This window comes from Andrographis paniculata, unplaced genomic scaffold, assembly GCF_009805555.1.
Source record: "Andrographis paniculata isolate CXL003 unplaced genomic scaffold, ASM980555v1 Contig34END, whole genome shotgun sequence".
NCBI classification, from domain to species: Eukaryota; Viridiplantae; Streptophyta; class Magnoliopsida; order Lamiales; family Acanthaceae; genus Andrographis; species Andrographis paniculata.
The window spans coordinates 3500550-3524511 of NW_026137567.1; the positions used below are offsets into that span (position 1 = coordinate 3500550).

Here is a 23962-nt window from a genome sequence, read left to right on the forward strand (position 1 = left end):
TATATATATATATACTTTTTGTTTGAGTGAAGTAAGTATGTTTTAATTTTTTATATCTTTTGTAAGAGTGTATTATTAATTTTAAAAAATGAGATTTTTTTTTTTTTTCTTTTTATTGAGAATGATATAAAGTGATAGAGCAAACCATGTATATTATTGTGTTAAAAAATCAAACTTTCTTTTTTTCTTATATTACTAGGACACATGTGAAATGTACAAGCATGAAGTGTGTTCATCTAACAAAATATATATATATATACATTTAGCAAATACTATTATAAAAAATATAATATATATTCTATCATTCAAAAAAGTCACTAATTCATACAAAATATTTTTTTATATTACGAACATATTTTTTCATACATAATATAAAAAATATATATACATCCAAAATTACAAATATAAAAACACCCAAATATATGGGTTTGTTTTGGTGTTTTTGTTTAACACATAGATTTAGCCCCAAAATTTCAAGTACATTGTAAATCCATATTATTTTAATAATTGTGTTTACAATTTTAATAAGTTTATATATCAGTTTGTTTGATCGATTTCTAATGAATATATATTTTTTACAAACAAAACAAACCCTAGTTTTAAAATTTTACTTTCAAATAGTAATTTATATAAAGGGTAATTTTCATTAAACTCTTGAATTCTATATTCAAATTGTTTACTCAAATGTACATTAATTTTTGATTTTTTACTCCTATAAAGTTGATTTATGTCACTCCATGTTTATCTAAATTCCAGTAATACCCTTAATTTCTTTTATTCATTTCATTCCTCTTTTTGTCAACACATGTAAGTTTTATTTTCTACATATAACTTGACTTTCTTATCATTAGAAATAATAATATTAGCAGTATGAAATAACTATTAACAATATAAACAACTATTGGTGACATAAACTTGAGCAATTTAGAAGAAATAATTATAAATGATACAAAAAAAACCATCATAAAAAATTGTAGTTCTTAAATAGTAATACAAAATATTTGTAAAAAAAAGTATCAAATCTTGGTCAAATAAATTATGAGTAAGTCAATAAACAAGTATTTTAAATATTTTGTAAAAGTATTGATTACTTTATAGTAACGTATCTAAACCGAAGCTTAGAAGTACAAACATTCATTTAAATAGGTATAATTTTCTCATCTAAAAAGTATAAATGTAGACGGAGTCCTATATATCTTTATATATATATATATATAATGTGGAAATTCGCAGCCGCTACCCGCAAGTGGGCATTGAATAAACCTCCGGTCGAACCTAATACCATACAAATCAGGCCCGACAAAAAAGACAGTATCCTAAATCAATGTAATGTTGTGATTATGTATTGTTATGTACAGTTCATTGAATTGAAGTTATTACTTAGGATTTAGGTGCAGATGAAAATAATCATACACACATTTATGCATTTAAAAAAACAATGTTAGAGTAATTAAAATATAATACTCAATCTTGCGAACATTGTTGGATAATAAATAGATTGATTTTATGCATAAAGCTTCATATAATGACAAATTAATAACATAGCTAATTAAATACTTACAACCATTAGATCGTAACAAAATATGTAAAGAAAACATTAGTCTAAATTAAATAAAATATAAAATAATAAGTATGTACTTCGAACACTCTGTAAGAGTATTGATTACATTATAAAATATATATATATATGTAATTCAAAAATACAATTATAAGTTTGAAGAGGTCTATTTTTTTTTTGTATAGAAAATACAAACGACAAGTTCATGTTGAGTTAACGTAGTTTTTCATTGTCATGGTTTTTTGTTTTTTTTTAACATAGTCCTTATACATTTGTATACTTTATTAGTCATCTATATATTTATATAATTGAATTAATTTCTTAGGGTCTGTATTGCAATAGTGGGAAAAAAATAATTATATACACAATTATGCATTTGAAAAAATAACTATAAACTAATTAATAGTGTAATAAATTTTGTATATGTTGTTAAAAATAGTAGTCTTTTATCTGATAAAATTCATAAAAAAATATTGGTTTTGATTTAACACAGTATAAGTATAATAACTAACAAATATTTTAAATACTTTACACGAGAGGTATTACAAAAAAATTGAAATTTAGCTACAAAAAATTTTCTAGCAAAAGGTAATAAATTCATAGAAAAAAAGTTTTTGCGACGAAATGAGTGTTTTTGTTTATACTGCGTTGGTAAAGGTCTTTGGAGACAAATTTGAATTTCATAACGAAAAATAAATTTTTTACAATGAAAGTTAAGAAAAAAAGATATAACTACAAAAATATGATTTCGTAACTAAAGTTTTTTAACTATAAAAATAAAATTTGTAATAAAAGAATTTTAGCAACAAAATATGTATGAATTTTTTAACCAAATAGTTCTAGCTATGAAAGATGATTTTGTAACTAAAATTTTTTTTGCTATGAACATAGGATTTTCTAGCAAAATAATTTTAGCGATGAAATTAATTTTATAGTGCATAATTTATTTTTAACAAAGAAATTAATTTATTGTTGAATTACAAATTTTAACTACAAAAATATTTTATAGTTAAAGATATTATAGTTAAACATATTTTGGTAGTAAGTATTGGTTTCTCTATAAAAAATATTTGAAGTATATTCATTAAAAAAGTAGTTTTTTTTTTTTTTTTCGCACAAAGTACAAATAGATATTAATTATTGGAAGTGTTAGAGCATCAATATATGTTGTTGGAGAAGATTCAATATCAATGAACCTATCATTTGTTATCAAAATCCGACAAATAATAGTAATGTTAAATTTTATATTCTTGATTTTTCGGTTGTCCTTGTTGTTTTACCATGAATATTATCATGATTTACAATCTTTATTTATAGTCGTTTTGTGAAAAAAAATAATAATAATAAAACTATGAATTGTTTTATATATATGGAGAGGTTTATATCATATTGGATAAATAAAAATATAAATATTATATTATATAGAGAACAAAATAAAAAGTTTATATGTGAAAATATATAAAAATTTATAAATAGAAAATAGTAAGGAATAAATAGGAAAATTGAGTGAAAACAAATGTGATTCAAGACAGACAAAGAAAATAATTTTAAATTTTAAATTTTTAAAAGAATTAACTGTAAAATAAAAATAAATAAATAAATAAGATTGATAATCTCATTTGATATAGTCAAATCTATATATAAGTAATATTTATCCATAAATTATTATTAATTGAGTAACAACCTTGTTAAATGGAAATATCTATCATTTTTAATTTTAGTATGTGGACAAAATTTATCCACTTGCAAGCCATTGTAATCGTACCAAAATACAATAAATAAACTGTTTAGTTGCAAACAAATACAATTATCTTCAAGTTATTTGTTTCATCTTTTAAAATGAATTCAAAGACAAATTGAATGAATGAGATTGGTCAAAATGACGTCAAGCATGTGAAACACCTCATCCTATATCATTGTTAAGAGAATTAACTATATATATTCTATCAAGTCAACAATGCGATTATAGAGTCTTGTCTTGACTAAGGAGTACATTTGAAAATATTATTTTAGAGAAAAAAATTATTGTCTTTATTTTTAATCATATTTCACTCTATCTTTGTATATTAATTTGTGTTTATCATTTAAACTCGCCAGAGGAGTTGCCGACGGACGAATTTATCATATATCCAATTGGAGCAGACTCTCAGGTCTGAGCTGACTTATTCTGAAGTTATTATCAGTATGTGTTTGTTACAACAAGAATCTCTAAATGTATTTCAAGGTTAATCATGTAGAATAAATGAGTTGAATTAGTTTATTATTGTTTTTGTTCTGTAATCAGCACCGATTATAGTTTAACTATTTCTAAATTGAGATCCTCCACATGTAGGTTGGTTTACTACTGAACTGGGTCAATAAATATTTATCTCATTTTTTTTTTTTTTTAAGTTCAATATTTATTTTGTTGACAGAGTGATGTAATTACTATGAGTTAACCACGCTTCGAAGAATTGGTCTTTTTATTAGTGTTCGAAGGAGGGCAGCGGCTATAGTACCGACACAAAAAGAAAATGTCAATACCATGTTGATTGATTGATGATTGTTTGATCATACATGTGTTATATTTAACTATTAAGATTTTTAAAAGGTAGAATGATCATTTGAATTTTATGATAGTATTAAAGAATAAAGTATTATTTATATATTATTTATGTGATATTTTATTTATTAAATTTGTTTTTTATATTATAAATGGTATTACTTGTTTAATGAAATTAATAAATAATATTAATATAAAAATACAATGATAATTTTTTTCTAACATTCACACATTATTGTTGTTTTTAGAATTTATATTATTTCATAATTAGATGAAATGATAAATAAATTATATGTTTTTTTTTTTATAATTCTTATGGTGCTTTAATTTTATTTGCATGATATTTTTCGTATGAAGTCGTGCTTTTTGTATAAATTGATTTAGATAGATAAATTATCAATAAAGTATATGGTGTGTGTTGTTTATCTATTATTTATGTGATATTTTTTGTATGAATTTTTTTTTTTTTTTGTAGATTGATGTAGGTGAATAAATTAACAATAAAGTGTATGATGTGTGTTGTTTATATATTATTTTTGTGATATTTTTTATATAAACTTATGCGTTTTGTATAGTTTGATATAGATGAATAAATTAACAATAAAGTGTGTGTGCGTTTTTATATGGTATAATTTATGTGATATTTTTTTATAAAGTTGTGTTTTTTTGTGTAGATTGACGTAGGTAAATAAATTAATAATAAAGTGTATGGTATGTGTTGTTTATATATTATTTATGTGATATTTTTTTTATAAAGTTGTGTTTTTTTGTTTAGATTGACGTGGGTAAATAAATTAACAATAAAGTGTATGGTATGTGTTATTTATATATTATTTATGCGATATTTTTTGTCTGAAATCGTAGTTTCTGTATAGATTGATGTAGATGAGTAAATCAACAATAAAGTATATGATGTGTACTGTTTATATATTATTTGTGTGATATTGTTTGTATAAAGTTATGTTTTTTATATAGATCACTATAGGTGAATTCAATTAACAATAAAGTATATGATGTGTACTGTTTATGTATTATTTGTGTGATTTTTTGAACCATAAACCCTACATACTTTATGAAACCTCATTATAAAAGTTTGGAAAGTCATGTTGTACTTTACATCCTGATGCAGGTGTATTGAAGAAATTTTATCTTATTTTGGAGAACGTTTAGAATGAAAATATGTTGATGCCGGAACGACTCTTAGGAAATGTATGGTAAGGGATTTTACCATTGAAACACAATACTTGTCATAGTTGAAAAGTACAATTTTATTCCTTAACACTAAAACAAGGCGCATATGTAATATTTTGGTCTTCTTTTTAAATATTAAAAACTATTTATTCCGGTAATGATCTTACGAGGGGATGCACTAAAAAATTTTAAAGAGAATGCTTTCGTGGTGAGTTTTTCTTTGATTGGTGAAATTTATTCTATATTTAAAGCTCATGTATATTGTTTAGTGTTCGATTTTGTTTATTAAATGTTTAATGGAAAGAAAATGCTACAAAGATATTTTTACTTATAAAGCTATTGTTTTTATTTTATAATTCTATTTTCTTTTGCTCTACTCCATTTGAACAAATGAAGTACATTGTTGATTGTTACAATTTTAATTTTGGCTCTGCTCTTTTTCATTTGAATATCTATTGGGTTGCTATTATTCATGATGAGGAAGTTATTCTCTTTACCATGAAACTTACAAAGAGAATTGCATTGCTTCATGTTGAAGCAAAAATGACCTTATAATATAGATCTAAATTGTGTTTTTGAGCTTACGACTGAAATACTATCAAATGCAGGTCATTCGGAATTGAGGCAAGCCTTTGAACTTGCTAGCCAAGCCCCCGAAGATTAGATAGGTGCACAGGCTGTAATGATTGATCAGAACTGCAGGATGAAGAAATCGAAACCAACTTCTACTCGTCCTTGAAGTTACTTACTATTAGTTTGCTGGGGTGGTTGTGTTAAATTCACTTGTGCTTTTTGACATTGAAAATTTGTGCTTTGTGTGCAGACACACTACAAAAAAATATATATAATTTTCCACCGAAGTCATTGCAAAATTACAACGGAATTTGCTGAAAAATAGAAGATGGTTGCAGTTGTCATTTGTTGTGAGAAAATATTGCAACATAATTGATTTGTCACAAAAATTCTAATTAGATGAGGAATAATATATTTAGTTGCAAAATTGAGACAGAAATAGTAATAAATTAACTCGGTTGCAAATATCCCATTATTCTTTCTAGGAATTTTTAGTCCGTCGCAATTTTTCTAGTAGAATTACCCCAACTATAATCTCTTGCAAATTTCCCTTAATTAATACCGGGAATCTTTTAGTTTGTCGCAATTTTCCTAATAAAATTACCACACCCCTAATCTCTCGCAAGCCTCAAATTGAATCGCTCCACTTCTCACACTCACCCACGCAATCACACGCAAACACAACGAATCGACGACTTTGAACCGATGTTTCAGAAATTTTATCACATGCGATGGTGGTTTAGAAGCTGAATTCGGAGCTGTTGAGGTTTGTTGATTTTTCACCGTCGCTTTTGCTTAGTAATCGGAAATAATAGCATGTATGGAAGTGTTGATTGATGCTTGCTAGGCACTTTCCTTATCTTCCTGATAGTACACATGACAAAATCTAAGTTGTGATTGAGGCAGGTGTATGTCAACGACTTGTGAAACTGCTTTTGTATGTCCTTATACTTCCAAGCCGAATTCGATCAGTTGTGCGGCTAGGGCGGCATAGCTAACTTCTCTGGCGACACATATTGGTAGCTCTCGGTGTTTTCCCTCATTTTTCTGGTAATGAATTTAGGTTTCACTTAAGGTTAATGTCCAATACTTATTTGCTTGGAAATATGATTAATTGTACATTCATAGTGTTAATTTCATATAGTTTAAATTTTTGAATCAAATCTATCAGGAAGAGGAACATTGTACTTATTGATATTGATAGAAGATCCTTTTCAATTTTGCATTTTCTCTTCTTTTTTTTTTAATATATTCTTTTGTGTGTGCAATGTTCGTCAAATGTCAATGTCTATCTTAGTTGTACCTTACGATTCCAAGTAAATGATTAATTACTCAGTTAGTGAATAATGTGATTAATGCCAAATATGTGTAAATTTAGCTCATCAATTTTCACAATCATTTGAGATATAATTAATTTTTTTATAAACATTGATTGGTATTCATAGCATATCAAATTATTGGATTAATCTGTGATCAAATTTAAACAGACATGATCAATTTCTTTTCCAACTTGTTCAGTTAACTAAACACCTTTAATTCCCACTAAACAGCTTGTCGAGGATCTCTGTTATCTTCGATCAATATTTACCATGTCTATTGTTTTGTTTACATTGTTATATGTTTTCGATACATTTGAGCGTTTTTTGCAGAAATAATACCCCAAATTATATATGATTGATTTATACTACAAGTTTCAAGTTGTTTTCATAAGTTCAAGAAAGTCTACGACGGACAAAAAAAAGTAACACAAATAGAAATGATCAATCAGTACCCACAGGTTGATATCCTCAAACAGTACCGCCATATAAGCCTTTGTTGCCTCTTGAAGTGCCAACACAACATGGCTCTGGAAACACAGATCAATCTTAAAGTTATATGCTATTTCACGAACAAGCCTTTGGAATGAAAGCTTCCTGATCAAGAGCTTAGTACTCTTCTGATGTTTGTGAATTTCACAAGTAGCAACAGTACCAGGGCGATAACGGTGGGGCTTTTGGTTTTGATATATTGTCTTGTGATAGTAAATAATATATTTTGGTAGATATTCATGAAGATTATATATATAATTGAAATCAATTAAAAAAAATAGTCAGTCAAAATCTATACAAAATCTATAGATTTTTTCGTATTATTTCTATTATCCATCTTTCTTATCAATTGATTGTGAGCTAAATTGTTTTTATTGTTCTTAATTTGATATTGATGTTTGATATTTGGAGAAATTTTGATTGACTTAATTTGAAATTGATGTTTGATATTTGGAGAAATTTTGATTGACTGCTTGAACTATATTATTTTGATACTCCTCGTTGATTTCGATTAATATTGCATAGTGATGCAATGTGATTTTGAATTTTTTTTTATTTATTATGTTGTTTGATTTAGTTATTATTTATTTGATTTTTTTTTTCAATTGCGTTATAAGTGATGAGGAGATTTTACAAAGGCTTGTTTTGCAAGGTTGAAGATTAAACCAAATTCATTTGCGAGTCTGTTTAATAAAATAAGTCATTCAGAAACAAGTTTGGAGATGTTTCTTAAATCTCAATGTTCATTAAAAGGTATTCTAGATTCTATGGCATTGGATGAACCTGAAATCTTAGAAATAGATAATAGGTCATTTACCGACAAAGTGATGATTAATATCCTTATACCCATTCATGATGGGGATTTTTGTTGTATTGTAAGACCATCTTGTCAAGTAGGTGATTTGGTTCCGTGTTCCGAGGTACATCAAATTGGCTTTACCTGTGAGCAGTCACTCGCTTACATTGTAACTCCTGACTATATAATTTAAGGTGATTATGTTGCATTCTAATCGAAAACATCACATATTATTCATGTGCATTTACATAATATGTTTGAAGTACTGACATCTTTATTTTCCTCGTACAATTAATATGATTTTGACATGTTTCAAAAAGAGAGAAACATCTCTGTTTAAATTTATCGAGTTTTTTCCATTGAATTGTTGTTTCACTTTGTGTTTGGAACCTTATTTTGATGCAGATTTTAGTATTTTAGAGGATGCAAATGTTCAGACCCCTGTCTTGAAGGAGTGCCCTGAGATCCTGAAGAAGCAAAAATTATTGTTTGATCAAATGGTGGTTTTACCCTATAGGTATGTAAATGAAACTTTTAATATTGAACTGTTCTTTCAGTCATATTACATACATCACCAAGCTTATAAAAATTTATGAGTGAATGTGCTGATAGAAGAATCATTGGCTAACCAAGCAACTGCATTTTGGCAACGCTGAACTGCTAAATATTTGCATGTATTTTTTGTACCACATTATGAAATTGGAAAGAAGAATATCCAAGTAATTTGAAACGTGAATAAATGAAGATTCCTCATAATGTTCTACATGTCTGGAGAGTTGGAAAATGGGGCCGTGCGTCTCATTCGTCTTTGACTATCTGGTAATCTATGCAAGAATATACTTATATATATATATCACCCGAATTTTACCGCAGCAAATAAGGTCTCCTATCTTCGTACAAATAAAACCAAGACTACTAATGATCTTATCACCTCATCTAAAATCTAAAATAACAGAAAAAACAGCCATTGTTGCGTGAAGAACAAGAGTTGGCTTGGGTGCTTCGTGATCATAAGGTATTAAATTATATTAGATGCTCCGAGTCTTTTTGCAGCATAGAAAAATCAATATAACTTGCAGTTCAGCCACCACTATCATGTATGCATATTAATTTTGACTACTTACTAAAATGATTAACAATCTTTTTTCTTTTTACATTTGGTCCCGTTTATTTTAATTAGATTAGATGTTTAAAATCAATTTTTATATGGAAACATTGTCTAACATAAAAAGTTAATTAGTTGACGCTATTGTATTAGAGTTTGTTGATCTTAGTAGTCATATGCATTGTCATATTATTATTATTATTATTATTATTATTATTAGTTTGTATCAAGGATCTTTATGATTTTTTTTGAAAAACTAACATGTTTTCATCCATATTATTTTCAAGATGATGTGGATAGTTAAAGCGCAACACACACTTAACAAGAAAATATGTTATACGATCTTTGTGATTTTTTTTATGAATTTGGTTGTTTTTTTTTATGATATTTTGATAACCGGAAGTATATTTATACATTTGTCTAGTATTTGTCCACTATGGTACTCATAGTAAATACATTTGTTTGTATGTGGTCTATTAAACTTTATTTAGGTTTGAAATCTCTATATAATTTTAGTTAGTTATCGTATTTTTTATGAAAGATATTAATCGAATCATTAAATTGTGTTGATTATGGAGGATTGAATTATTATTTGTTATATAGGTTTTGGAAAAACCGACAAAAATTAGCAAAAAAAAAAAATTGAATTTGCGGTCTACTATAGAAATTGAGACAAAATTAGCAATAGTTATATTCTCTCGCAAGTTACTATTCCATTAGCTATAATTGCGACCGGATTTTGCAATAGTTATATTCTCTTAGAAAAATGCATTTTTTTACAACGGAATTAGCAATAAATTTTTCGTTCCATAGTAAAAGGTTGCAACGGAAATTACGGTCACTAATTTAACAACAATTTTTTTGCTACGGAAATATTATTAGTTGTTTCATATTACAACAATAATATTTACTATAATTCTCACTTGGTCGTAAATTCCATTGTAATTTAAAGTTGCGACGAAAAATTTGTCAGTTGTAATGGAATATTTCCGTAGTAATTCTCAATTTTTTTGTAGTGACACAAATGCTAATCGAAACCTCTATGGTCGAACATCAACTTTTAATAGTGAAATCGTTCTTTTTGTGTAGATTGATATAGGTGAATAAATTAACAATAACGTGTATGATGTGTTGTTTATATATTATTTATATATGATATTTTTTGTATGAAATTATGTTTTTTTGTGTAGATTGATGTAGGTGAATTTAATTAATAATAAAATATGGTGTGTACTGTTTATATATTATTTGTATGATTTTTTTCTAAAGTTATGTTTTTGTATAGATTGATATAGGTAAATTTAATTAACAATATAGTGTATAGTGTGTGTTATTTTTATATTATTTATATGATATTTTTTTGTATAAAGTCAGACTTTTTGTTTAGATGGATAAATTATCAATAAAGTATATGATGTGTGTTATTTATATATTATTTACGTAATATTTTTTGTATGAAGTTGTGTTTTTTTTATGTAGATTGATGTAGGCGACTAAATTAACAATAAAGTGTATTGGTGTGTGTTGATTATATATTATTTTTGTGATATTTTTTGTATGAACTCGTATTTTTTGTGTAGAATGATGTAGGTGAATAAATTAGTAATAAAGTGTTTGGTGTGTGTTGTTTATATATCATTTATGTGATATTTTTTTGTATGAAGTCATGTTTTTTGTGTAGATTGATGTAGGTGAATAAATTAATAATAAAGTGTATGGTGTGTGTTGTTTATGTATTGTTTATGTGACTTTTTTTTATAAAATCTATTTTTTGTGCAGATTGACATAGGTAAATAAATTAACAATAAAGTGTATGGTGTGCTCGGTCCAAATGGACATTTTGGGATTTTGTAGTACATTAAGAAATAATAGTATTTTATTAGTGAGTGGAAGTGTGTAAGAGATTTTGACATTTTTGTCATTTTACTTTATGTAAAAAATAATTGTACGTATAATGGTATGTTTGTAATTTAAATAAAAGTTATTGGTATTTAAGTATTGGTGTATGATTACTTTTACTAAAATAGGAAATGAATACTTTAAAGTGAGACATACGAAAATGGTAAAAATGGTACTTTGAGTTCGGACGGATTGAGTATTATTTGTGATATTTTTTTTGTATGAAATCGAATTTTTTGTATAGATTGATGTAGGTGAATAAATTAACTATAAAGTTATAGTGTGTACTGTTTATATATTATTTGTGTGATATTTTTTGGTATAAAGTTATAATTTTTTGTATAGATTGATGTAGAAAAATAAATTAATAATAAAGTGTATGGTATGTGTAATTTATATATTATTTATGTAATATTGTTTGTATGAAATTGTATTTCTTTTATGTAGATTCACGCAGGTGTTATTCGTTTTCATGATTATACTTTTTTAATAAATAAAAATATTATATTGTTTTATGATTGGCTAAATAATTAAATAAAATTTATTTTTTATATTTTTCATGTATGTTTATGTTTTTTTAATTTTATTTTTTGATTTTTTTTATATAAAATTGTGCAATTTTATATAAACTAAGGACTATTGAACTTTTTTTAATATAATAAATTATAATTAATCAGCACTGTAATCTTCTCCTCCGAGGAGATTTAGTTGAACCTTATTTTTCAACAAATCTTATTAAAAAAAATGTAATGAAAAAAAAAATATATGTTATCAATTTTAGTTACATTTAAATTAAATTAATTAATTTTAATTTCATATTAGATGATACATGTTGAACATTGCTTTGCATATATCACACACAGATATGTTTACTATATTTATCATCATATTATAATATTGATTACGTTGTTCCGGTCAATACAACCTTGAACTCAATATAACTATTTATAGACCTTAGTAGTTTATTGTTCTAATATGAACCTGTTTAAACCAATAATATGAATAAAAATTAATTTTAATTTAAATATGATTAAAATTAACCAAAAAATTTCAATAGACCAAACATTATTACTCTATTAGTCCCGATCTTATAGATATATATGTTATTGTAGATACTAAAATTTAAAATATATATAATTAATAAATAATTAAAAATATATATAAATAATTATCTTATAATATAAATAATTATAAATTAATACTATTAAAATAACTAATTAGTCTGATTAGAATTAAACAAATATATAATTTTAAAATTTTAAAATAAAATTAAAGTGTAATTCTTTTCTATAAAAACAAGAAAAATGATATTAGATATAGAGACAAAAATTACCATATAGACAAAATAAGTGGAACGAAGGTATACTCCTTCCGTCCAGGGTCATAGGATCCTTTTGGTTAGGGACACGATATTTTAGATGGTATAGATGATTCATTTGGTTAAAGCCACCATAGGTAATATAGATTAATAAATTATTAATAATAAATTATTTTATTATTTTATTATTTTTTAAGTGAATAGTATTGTGGTATTTTAAATATTTTTAGTATTTTATAAAGCAATAAAATATATACAATATAGATATTATTTTATAAATAATAAAATTTTATATAATACAAATAAATATAAAATAATTAACTTAAAATTAATTTTATAAAAATAAAATAAAATTTTTAAATATAAATAAAAATATTTGTTTATCGAAAAGACACAAACTAACAAATTTTGAATGAGTCTTGTGGATAAAGTGTAATAAGTTAAAAAAAATTAATTATTGATTTATATTTATTAGAGTATATTAAAATAAATAAATAAAAAGTATTAATCTTTTTATATGACAAAAAAATAAAAACAATTTTTTCCCGTAATATATAATAAAAAACAAATTAAATTTCTTAAACCCTACTAAACAACTTTTTCTTAATTTCCCGTAATATATAAAAGGAAACGGCGGTTTACCGTTTACGGTTTGATTAAAATGTAAATGGCGGTTCCGGTTCAATTCGGAACCGCCGGTTTGAAACCGGTTCGGAAAGTGTACTGTGTCCATCTTTCTTCTACAGTGGAATTGAATCAGAACCCCAACGGATAAGATAAGGCGAGCTTCAGAACAATCCTTCCTCTCAGAAATGGATTCCACTCTCTTCACCTTCCCTTCCTCCGCCCATCCGCCATCACCTGCGCTCTCCCTCAAATCGCGCTTCAACAACCCCTTCTACCACCACCGCCGCCGATTCCTCGCCGGCCGACCTCCGATTGCCCCCAAAATCAGGGCGGCCATAAGCCGCACGAAGAAAGAAGAAACCGTGGAGAAAGTAAAGCAACAGCTGGATGAGTGCCACCTCATCGCCGGCATCGGGTACAAGGGCTTGACGGTGCAGCAATTCCAGGATCTCCGGACGCAGCTCCCCGCCACGTCGACACTCCTGGTGGCGAAGAACACACTTGTCCTGAAGGCCATTGAAGGCACAAAGTGGGAGGCTCTGAAGCCGTGCATGAAGGGGATGAATGCCTGGCTGTTCGTCCACACCGAGGAGATCCCCGCCGCCCTAAAACCCTACAGAACTTTCCAGAAGGAGAAGAAACTCGAAGACAATGATTTCACTGGGGCGGTCTTCGAAGGGAAGTTCTACTCTCCCGATGAGTTCAAGGCCCTGGAGAATCTTCCCACCAGAGCCGAGGTTTATGCCACCATTCTTGGGGCTGTGAAGGGCCCTGCTTCTGCCATTGTGGGGACAATTCAGGCACCGGCTAGGGATCTCGTCATGGTGCTCAAAGCTTACTGCAAGAAGCTTGAAGAGGGGGAGCCCTCTCCCCAATAGTGGTGCTGTAAGTTAATGCTATTCTTTCCATGAAATTGAGATTTGATATGATTTCATTGCCCTTTATGTAGTGAGCTCTGTATTTTCTGCCTTTTTTCTTATGCTGTCTGCATTTGCATTTTTGTTCTTGGTTTCTTTCTGGGAGTTTAGGATTGTCTTTGTGAGTTCAGGTTCATATTGATTCAGTTGAAATGTAGGATATAATATTGTGCCTATGGTTTAAATTTTGACATGGTGTCTATTGTTTATTCTGTAGCTTTTTATTTTCAGTGGAAATTTGTAGCTATTATAGTTTGTTAGAAATTTATTTGATGATCAATGCTTGCCTGTGTGTTATATAATCTTTCTAGAGGTGGATGTTGTGTGCCTGTGATCGATCGATCGCCCTAGATTCTAGAAGGTCAAAGATATAAAGCAGCATATGCTTGGTGAGAAAGAGTGATGCTTGACACTGTAATTGATTTTATTGGTTGTTATTTTTATATATAATATTTTATGATGATTGAAACATAAAGAAATTGTCTTAGATCATCTCCATCCCCTGTGAATCCAAACACTAACATTTAGTAATTCGGAAACTTGTGGCATATTTTGGCATTGTGGCCTTTGTGCTAGTCTTATAAATTATAAATTTCTTCATTGATGTACAAATATCTATCAAATTTAGAACATAATAATTATGCCTTATAGTTTTTTTTTTTACTTAAGTTTACATTATATCAAACATGTTTTATGTAAAGAATAAATTTTGTTTTCATATATCGATTAAATTTTGGTGCTGCATATTTTTCATTAATTATTAAACAGATAGATATGATTTTATTAATTTAGTTTATTATTTATACAATTATCAAATAATAAATATATTTTCAATCATACAACAAAAAATCAGAGTACCGAATGACAAAGTCAAGACACTGTTATTTATAGATATGATAAATGATTTGAAATAATGTGTAAAAGAGAATCTCCAAAGGATCTATTTGTTCATTGTTTTGGACTCTTGGTGTAGTTTATTATACCTGCAGAGGTGGGTCGGAGATTGCCTACATCTAGGATATAGATAAATCAGATATGGAAATTTTATCATTTGACTTTAATATAATATATATGAGCAGCTATTGATTATATATTTGTTATTTTTTCTGATTAAATCACATATTTCTCGAGAATTTTTATTTTTTAAGTCATTGTTTGATAGGTGAGATGTCTGTTTCTCTTTGGGAAGAAATATAATAAGTTAGTAACAAACACCAAACAAGCTTTTAAATTGTCTGTTTAAGCTGTAGATAGCTAGAGATAAATTTTTGTAAAAATGACTATATAAGTATTGAATCAATCATTGTGACTGTCACAACGCAAATTGCCAAATTCCAACCTACTGAATTGATAACTAAGTGAAGTTATTATAATAGTTAATTGGCATATGTAACTGTTCAATTCTTGTTACTTTGATAATCGTGGGATGGACTTGAACATACTCTGATTTAGCCTGGATTTTTATTCAACTAACAACGGTTCTATTTTTACTGCTGTAACATGTAGGGATCCTATTGTAAATTGTCCCCAATGTGAATCTCGCGAACTGATCAGATATCCACTCTATTACACAAGTATCTTTGTTCGTATCTTGGCTATGTTGATGAGTCAAGTCTTAGGTGGTGGGAGGCTCTGAAAGACGAGCTTTTATATTATCTAATTACAACTCTATGTGGCTTGTTAGAGAGGGTGCGAAAGTTTAGTTATTGATTGTTCATCCAGTGATCGGACACATCTTGGTGTCACGAGCAGGTACAGAGCCGTCACAAGTGCATATTACAGGGGTGCTCTGGAGGACGACATTGGCTTATGAAATCATAAAAGAAAAAATTTTGACCACATCCTGCGTCGGCTAGATGAGTTGCTTTCTCGTGCCGACAAGAACACAGTAATGGTTGTTTACGCATGACTGCACTAATTATTGCGAAATGAATTGTACCTGTGTTGAAACATTAATTTTATTGCAAACAAAGATTGTTATTTTTCATATCTATGTATGATGAGCTAGTTCTGTGATATATTTAAAATTCTTCTTCTTTTCGTTTATTAAGATTTACATAAGTTGAAGCTAACATGTCAAATACTAGGCTGTTGTTTTATTGTACTACATTTGACTTATATCAAGCTTCACCGCCTCATGTGGCTCAATTTGATGCAAAGAGGCTCTTTAAATTTCGAGACAAAGTGCTGATGTCTTACCCGCCGGAATGAGGTTAAAGTTCTTTTGTGTTTAGAACTGTAACCGTTTGAAAATTTTGATTTTGTTCATATTTTAACATGGTGGACAACATTTTGTGTGATATTCAGGTGGAATTTTCAGACATTGCTGAAGACACTTTAAGAATGCTGCAATGTTTGAAATGGGAAACTTGTGGATTTTTCTGTAAGAAGCATCTGGTCGAACCTATAGAGAGCAGTCCAAGCTGATCATTCTGCTATATTCATGGAAGATATGGTAGATCCATCCTTGCCTAAAAAAGATGTTCTCTATCGTTCTTTGATGACACAATTAATATCTGTAAGTCCCAACATGGATGTTGCAGACTCCTGCAATGTAAAATTTGTTTTTATGTCGTGTGATTCTCGCGATACCTAATACCATCATATCTATTTGTAAGCATTAAGTTCTGGTTTGCTGCAGGTGATTGCAGAAGTTTGAGAGCAACTTCCACCCGACAATATTGTGTTGATATACTACTCGGTCTCAAGTTGCTTTTTGGTAGCAACTGATTGCTTATTTTGAGCTAGATTTAGGTACATGGATTGAATATAAATTGTGTTTTGGATTTGCATGATTAATATCTGCAGAAATTGTGTTGAAATAATTTTCACTCTAGGAATAGTTTGTTTATCTGTAGGTTCTATGTAAAGCTACATCTATGTGTTTATGATTCTACATTATTCTATTGTCGTCAAGTTCTTGAGTTTCCTTGCCTAGATGGGAGCCTAAAATACATTAAAAGATCCATGTTTGGCAATATTTGTGCTTTAGGGTTTATGTTCTCGATCTCTTTTGTGGTCTGTTATAATATTAGTGAAGTTAGTGATGGGATTAGAGTACCACATGTGATTTTATGAATGTTGCTATTTTGGGATGTTCTTTCGGATATTACTGCAGTCGGATTTTACTTTTTATTGTTGAAAATAGCATCAACAATTATAATAAGTTTTAATATATACACTATATAAATTTTACTCACTTCGTTCAGTTAATAAATTTATATTGATTTTTTGCGTTATTATAATTAATATTAAATATATTTTTATATTTGTATAATTTATTATAATAATATTTGTATTATAAATTACTAGTATAAATTTTTTTCTCTTTTTATACTATATAAATTAATAATATTAATATTTTTTATATTTTTATTTTGAAAAATTAAATACATAAAACAATTTATATATAAAAATATAATTATTTTAAATTTTAAAATTAAATTTATAACTTAATATGTTAAAATATATAATAAAATAATATACTAAAAAACTAACTGTCTCAATTTAAGTACCCTTTAAATTCGATTTCAAAGTATCAATTTTTGTTTTTTAACTAATATTATTAGTAGCAAAATATTTTAAATTTTTATATATATTTTTTTCTCTCAGCAAACAAACCAATCAAATATAATTTTAATACCAAATTCAAACTAAATTTCTTTTCAAAAAATACTTTAATTAGTTTTTAATTGACTAAAAGCTTTTCAAAAAATATCTTTTAAACCAATTTTTTCAAATTATAGTATTTGAATTCTGTATTTTTTGAAAAATAATATTTTATTATTATTTTAATATCAAATTCAAATCAAATTTTCTCACATAAGCTCCTCACCGAAGAACCTCTTATTACACCTCACTGTTTGACCATTATACCGATATTCTAGACTTATTCATTTTAAACAAATCCTAAAAACCGTATTAAGTTAAAAATAAAAAATAAAACTTAAAAATAACAAAAATTAAAAATTAAAATAAATAGCAGTTAAATTACATGAATCCGCATCATTCGTTAACTTATAATCCCAGCCGTACATTAAATTCAAGAAAACACAACATGCTCCATCCATCACCGTTAGATTCTGCCATCTAAAAGCACATGAGCATTAATTTCTGACCGTCCGATGCACCTCAGCTGCCAATATATATATGGGCCGGCCGCCCACTCTACCAAACTTTATCCTTTCGCACCTTTCGTAGTTTCAGATATTCAACGAGGCAAAGAGTTGGGAAGACATTCGTTAGATTGAGAGGTCAGCCGGTTATTTTTGTTTTCTTCCTTTGTCGCCGCAATTAATTCGATTTTTCTTTGTACGATTCTCTTGTATTGGTTTTTTCACTGCTTTTGTGATTCGGGTTTTGAATTGGTGTATATTTGTGACTTTTACGCTCTGGGTTTCTAGGGTTAGGGTTTCTTGTCGATTGTTTTGTGTTGATACATCAATCCTTGATTTGGGAATCTTCGATTACGTTTCTTTATTATTTTTATCTGGCGTGTGATTCGAGGATTATAATGAAGGGGATTTCGTAAGGGGAGCATGCGGCTTGATGAATTTGAATGTGGCTGAAATCGATTATTGTTCGCACCCAAACAATGAGCGAATGTTCATATGTATTCTGGTAGTCAATGCCAAATATCCAATGAGATCATAATATCAAAAAAAATTAAAAAGAAAAAGAAACTCCTGTTAGATCTATTGTAATTTCGAAGTATGTAGTCTTATAACTTGGGTTATCTTCTTTGGTGGTGTTCAACCTGCGGTATGGTAATATAAAGATCTTCCAGACATTGTTTTCACCTAAATTTTAAATATACAAGAAGTCGTTCCCAAAAAGAAGTTTTATGCACAGGAAACCCATGATTATGAGCAAGTAACCGACCCAATGAATGCCAAAAAGATTATCTAGTTTTTCCCATAATACACTTTTTTGTTTGTTACCCTTTGATTCAATGAGTTTGGAAGAAAAGGTGGAAATTTTAATTTACTTTTTTAAGAAACTGAATTTTGTTGTTTGATTTCAATTGTTAGGCATATTATGAACTGCTATGATTGACATCCCTAATAATTATTTTGTTGTGACTTCATTTTTTATAATTGGGACATGTTAAATAGATGGCTCGTACAAAGCAAACTGCACGTAAATCTACTGGAGGAAAGGCTCCTAGGAAGCAACTTGCCACGAAGGTTTGTTGTGGTCACTATTTGTGTATATATTCATATTGTGGTTGGTAATCTGACTTTTAATTAGATGTAGAATGGTGTAATGTTAACTTGTTATGCATTGGTTAATTATAGGCTGCTCGTAAATCTGCCCCAACCACCGGAGGAGTAAAGAAGCCTCATCGTTATCGCCCTGGTACTGTTGCCCTTCGGTGAGTAACATTTTTTTTTATTCCATTTCTGTATTGATAACATTTTTATCCAATTATCCAACATTGATTGATATGTGCATTGTAACAGTGAAATTCGCAAGTACCAGAAGAGTACTGAGCTCTTGATTAGGAAGCTGCCTTTTCAGAGGCTTGTTCGTGAAATTGCTCAGGACTTTAAGGTTGGATTGGGACTAGGAATCTTAATATTACCTCTGATTTAGATGGGCCATGATTTTTCTTTCCCTTTTTCTTTGTTTTTTTTCCTGAGGTTTATGGTTGATGTTTGTGTTACAGACTGATCTGCGGTTCCAAAGCCATGCTGTGTTGGCTCTACAGGAGGCTGCTGAGGCTTACCTTGTGGGTCTCTTTGAGGACACAAACTTGTGTGCTATCCATGCCAAGCGTGTGACCATAATGCCGAAAGACATCCAATTGGCTCGTCGAATCAGGGGTGAGCGGGCTTAAGCGTGCTTGTCTTTTTAATTCAGTGTGGTGGTGGTGGTTGGTGGTGTTATATGGTGGTGGAATTATTGATTAGGTGGTAATTGTGGTGGTAGTTATTATGATCGGCAAAACTCCCTATTAGGATGGATTTGTGTGTTTGGTTTGTTGCTCAGATTGAACTGTGGCATTGGAATCTAGTGTTTTGTTCTGTTTTGTTTTGTTTAGGTGTTGTGTGCATAAAGAACGGGTATTTGATTTAACTGTAATGTTTTGGATCATGAAAGGATGATGATTATAATGGGGTTGATTTTGGTTTGTGTTGAAGTTATAGTTCTTGGTTTTGTGTTTTGATTTTTGATGATTACACTTGTTTCAACAATGCATGTTTATCAACAAGTAAGCTGCCGAGAGGGTGTTTGTATTTTGAGTTGTCTAGTGATAAGAATCTGAATAGTGGTTTGGGTATAGACAATTTGAGTTCTTGTAATGAAATCATAATGGGAACTCTATATGCTATATTGATCTAAAAAGATTAAAATATGGAAAAAAATCAAAATTAGTTTCCCTGAAATTAAAATTAATCAATTTTTATTTCATTATAAAAAATTAATTTTTAGTCTAAAGTATGATGTGGCATTTGAGCTGGACCAATATGGCCGTGTTCAATAAAACATGACTAGCAGAATATGGTTTTCTTGTTCTGTGTGTTTGGCTCTGATTGCCTTCGTTTTTCACAAATAAGCTCTTTGAATTCATCCTGAGGCTTTTTTTTTTTTCCATACTTAGTTACAATATGTATGCCTTCTTCAACCTTCTTATTGTCATGCCATTCTTCTTCCCTTGCCCCTGGGTTCTTCATCTTTCCTCTTCTCCACCTTCTTTTCCTCTACCGGTTTTTCAATTTTTTTACTACCGCGGTCGTTTTCTTTTTCATCACCGCCTCGGCAGCATCTTCGTCGTCTACTCCGCCATGGCACAAAAAAGTATCAGAGCAGTTTAGAATACATAAACAATCAATTTCTGTAGTAGAGAAAGAACAAAAAAAAAAAAAAAAACATAAAGGGTTATATCTATCTGTATTGTATTTGTATTTGAGTTTGTGTTTGAATCATCAATCAAAATTCATTCACTGTCTTCATCATCATTAGAGGGAAATGAGGAATAAAATTAAAAGAAAAAAAATTGGGGATAATATACACGGCCATGTATTGAACACGGCCGTGTTGTTGCAGCTCAGATGCCACGTCATACTTTTTATATCCACGTGAGCAATTATAGTTAAATTTTTAATGATAGGACCAAAATTGATTAAATTTATTAATGAAACCAAAATTGATTAATTTGAGTTTCAATGGGACTAATTTTGATTTTTTCCCTTAAAATATTGATGTGATTTTTGTCTATTTTATCCAAATATATTTTTAATTTTTATTTAGATTATAATTTATCAATAAATAATCTTCATCCTTGAACTATCTATTTTGATTGTTACTATTATCAATGCTACTCTTATACTACATGGAAGCCGACGCCCGTGCTTAGAGCACATACAGTCTAAGCATATACAGTGACTTTGGGTAAATAAAAAATAAATACTAGTCTTGTGGTGACGTCCTGGTGCTTAGAGCACATACAGTGACTTTGTGTAAGTAAAAAATAAATGCTAGTGACTTTGGGTAAAAAACAAATGCTACTTTTATACAACATGGAAGCCGACGCTATGGTGCTTAGAGTATGTGACTTTGTATAAAAAATAAATGCTACTCTTATACCAAATGGAAGTCGACGCCCTGGTGTTTAGAACATATATGGGTAGACACTCTGTTGCTTGGGTAAAAAATATATATATACATATAGTGGCTTTAATAAAACTGATAGAGCCACTGTGATTTTTCGGAATGAATTTGGCTAAACTAGTTCGATTCAAATAGATGGACATCTAATTTAGGCCATTACTCTTGCTCTTAGGCTCCGTCTGATTAGATGCTCAGACCAGTCGTCCTTTATATGCAACAAATTTGAATATACCATGTAATATGAGAAATATAAATGGAACACACACGACACCGAGAGCCATCATATGAAACGAACTATGACCGAAGTCTAATAAGGGGCTCGGACCAGCCATCTCTCATATATAACAAGTTTTGGTATACCATGTAGTATGTGAACACGTACCTGCATCGAAACATAGACCATCATATGTATAGGAGGAATAAGGGAACGTACACATGGGATGGACTATGATCGAATTTTTTGGATGATCTTTTATTTCATTACATATATTATGATGAGATATTCAAATATAATATATATATATATATATTATTACTGCATTGCCTCAATTTATTGTACTATTTGAATTTTCCAATTTCGTCTAGGGTGTTCAATTTGAGGTTGGTTGAACTCTTGGGGTTTATGGTTTAGGTCCTAAATCTTGATTGGGTACTGTGGGCTGGTCCGGAGGCGGAGACGTATGAATAGGTCAATACTTTCAATTCAAATCACATCCATCCTACGATTCTCAATATCGAATACTTTTCGGCTCCACTTTTGATCTCTAGGATGGAATGTGAATTTGATTGTGCTTTGTGAGGAATGGCATAGATTAAATGATCGGAGCATCCATTAGAACCCAATCAAGATTTAGAATCCAAACCATAAACTACAAGAAATCCCAAATTGAACGTACTTAAGACGAAATTGGAAAATTCAAAGAGTAATTATCCCTCACTCATCATTGTCCACATGCAAGTTTGTATGGTGGCGTTTTATCTCTTTCCATGTTAGTAGTGTGTTAGTTGATTTCTGTGTGTAGATAAATGATGTATAGTCCTGACAATTTAAATTTTTAGATGCGACTATTATTTACATCTTTTAACATATATAAATTTGTGTACAAATTAGAGGTGACAAAAATAACCACGGTTCAAAAGTCCGGTCCGAACACGACACAAAAATATCGTGTTTGGGCTTCCAAAAGTAGGCCTGAAAGTTTTCGGGTTGTGTCGGGCCGACACGCTAATGACCCGAGCCGTGTCTGGATTTTAAAATTAATATTTAAATTTTAATAAATTTATATATATATATATATTAATTTTTAAAATAAAAACAAAAATTACAACTTGATTTGATGGTAAATGTTTTAATTTGTATATATTTGGTTGTGGGTTCAATTTTCACTTTTAATATTAAAATATATTTTGTTGTAAATTAATTCAAAAATAAACAAAATAATTTAATATTTTTCTTTTTAAAAAGCGGGATGAAATCGGGCCGATTTGCCACCCATGGTACCAATTACTTGTTATCAGTGTTTCTCCAGCATAATCTTAGGGTGGATTACTATGCCCAGTTTTGGGCTGAATGTTTGAAAAAAAAATAAATAAATACATAAATTCAAACTCACCTCAAAATTCAAATAAGAATCAAACTCAAACTCATCTTTCAATTTGTCATAATTAAAACTAGATTCAAATTTTTCATTACATATATTTTAGTGAAATATTCAAATATAACGTATTTTGAGCAAAGTAAATTATGTACAGAAATAACAAATAAGTGTTTGACTTCTATTTAAAACTAAAATCACATTATTCAATTCATCTTCCATTACGTTCTAAAACAAATACTCATATATTTTTATTTTTTTTCACAAATACTAAACTATTAAAAAAATATTATTTACATCTTGATCTAAATTTACACTTCATTTCAAACCAATGTACTTCTTTTTCCATAATGGACAATTATTTTTATATGGTTGGACACAAGTTTTTATAAAAGTAAATAAAACTCAATATAATCATA

General features: G+C 28.8%; 2 protein-coding genes and 2 long non-coding RNA genes across 6 annotated transcripts; all 4 read left to right on the plus strand.

Moving 5' to 3' along the window:
• Positions 1-6442: 6442 nt before the first annotated feature.
• LOC127248608 (uncharacterized) lies at positions 6443-8001 on the plus strand. 2 transcript variants are annotated; one of them, XR_007838126.1, is made up of 3 exons: positions 6443-6630; positions 6771-6914; positions 7633-8001. It is a non-coding gene; the product is annotated as an uncharacterized LOC127248608 (long non-coding RNA). The 2 variants fall into 2 exon arrangements; XR_007838127.1 differs by having other exon boundaries at positions 7642-8001.
• A 254-nt stretch (positions 8002-8255) lies between these two features.
• Positions 8256-11516, plus strand: LOC127248607 (uncharacterized). Its single transcript, XR_007838125.1, has 3 exons — positions 8256-8662; positions 8874-8985; positions 11353-11516. It is a non-coding gene; the product is annotated as an uncharacterized LOC127248607 (long non-coding RNA).
• A 2037-nt stretch (positions 11517-13553) lies between these two features.
• On the plus strand, positions 13554-16380 carry LOC127248606 (50S ribosomal protein L10, chloroplastic). Of its 2 annotated transcripts, none has more exons than XM_051271045.1 (2): positions 13554-14302; positions 15841-16380. In XM_051271045.1, the coding sequence occupies exon 1, from the start codon at positions 13603-13605 to the stop codon at positions 14293-14295; it is 693 nt and encodes a 230-aa protein (XP_051127002.1). In that variant the 5' UTR covers positions 13554-13602; the 3' UTR covers positions 14296-14302; positions 15841-16380. The 2 variants fall into 2 exon arrangements, with proteins under 2 accessions (XP_051127002.1, XP_051127001.1); XM_051271044.1 differs by having other exon boundaries at positions 16087-16380.
• Positions 16381-18453: 2073 nt separating this feature from the next.
• On the plus strand, positions 18454-20476 carry LOC127248652 (histone H3.3). Its single transcript, XM_051271108.1, has 5 exons — positions 18454-18587; positions 19449-19520; positions 19632-19708; positions 19797-19887; positions 20003-20476. The coding sequence occupies exons 2-5, from the start codon at positions 19449-19451 to the stop codon at positions 20171-20173; spliced, it is 411 nt and encodes a 136-aa protein (XP_051127065.1). The 5' UTR covers positions 18454-18587; the 3' UTR covers positions 20174-20476.
• The last annotated feature ends 3486 nt before the right edge of the window (positions 20477-23962 follow it).

What these genes read in the sequence shown, in the direction of transcription:
- LOC127248606 (XM_051271045.1), top strand. Translation starts at nt 13,603, where the DNA reads ATGGATTCCACTCTCTTCACCTTCCCTTCCTCCGCCCATCCGCCATCA.
- LOC127248652 (XM_051271108.1), top strand. Translation starts at nt 19,449, where the DNA reads ATGGCTCGTACAAAGCAAACTGCACGTAAATCTACTGGAGGAAAGGCT. An exon ending in GGAAGCAACTTGCCACGAAG is followed by an intron (nt 19,521 to 19,631) that starts GTTTGTTGTGGT and finishes GGTTAATTATAG; the next exon opens with GCTGCTCGTAAATCTGCCCC. An exon ending in AAATTGCTCAGGACTTTAAG is followed by an intron (nt 19,888 to 20,002) that starts GTTGGATTGGGA and finishes TTTGTGTTACAG; the next exon opens with ACTGATCTGCGGTTCCAAAG.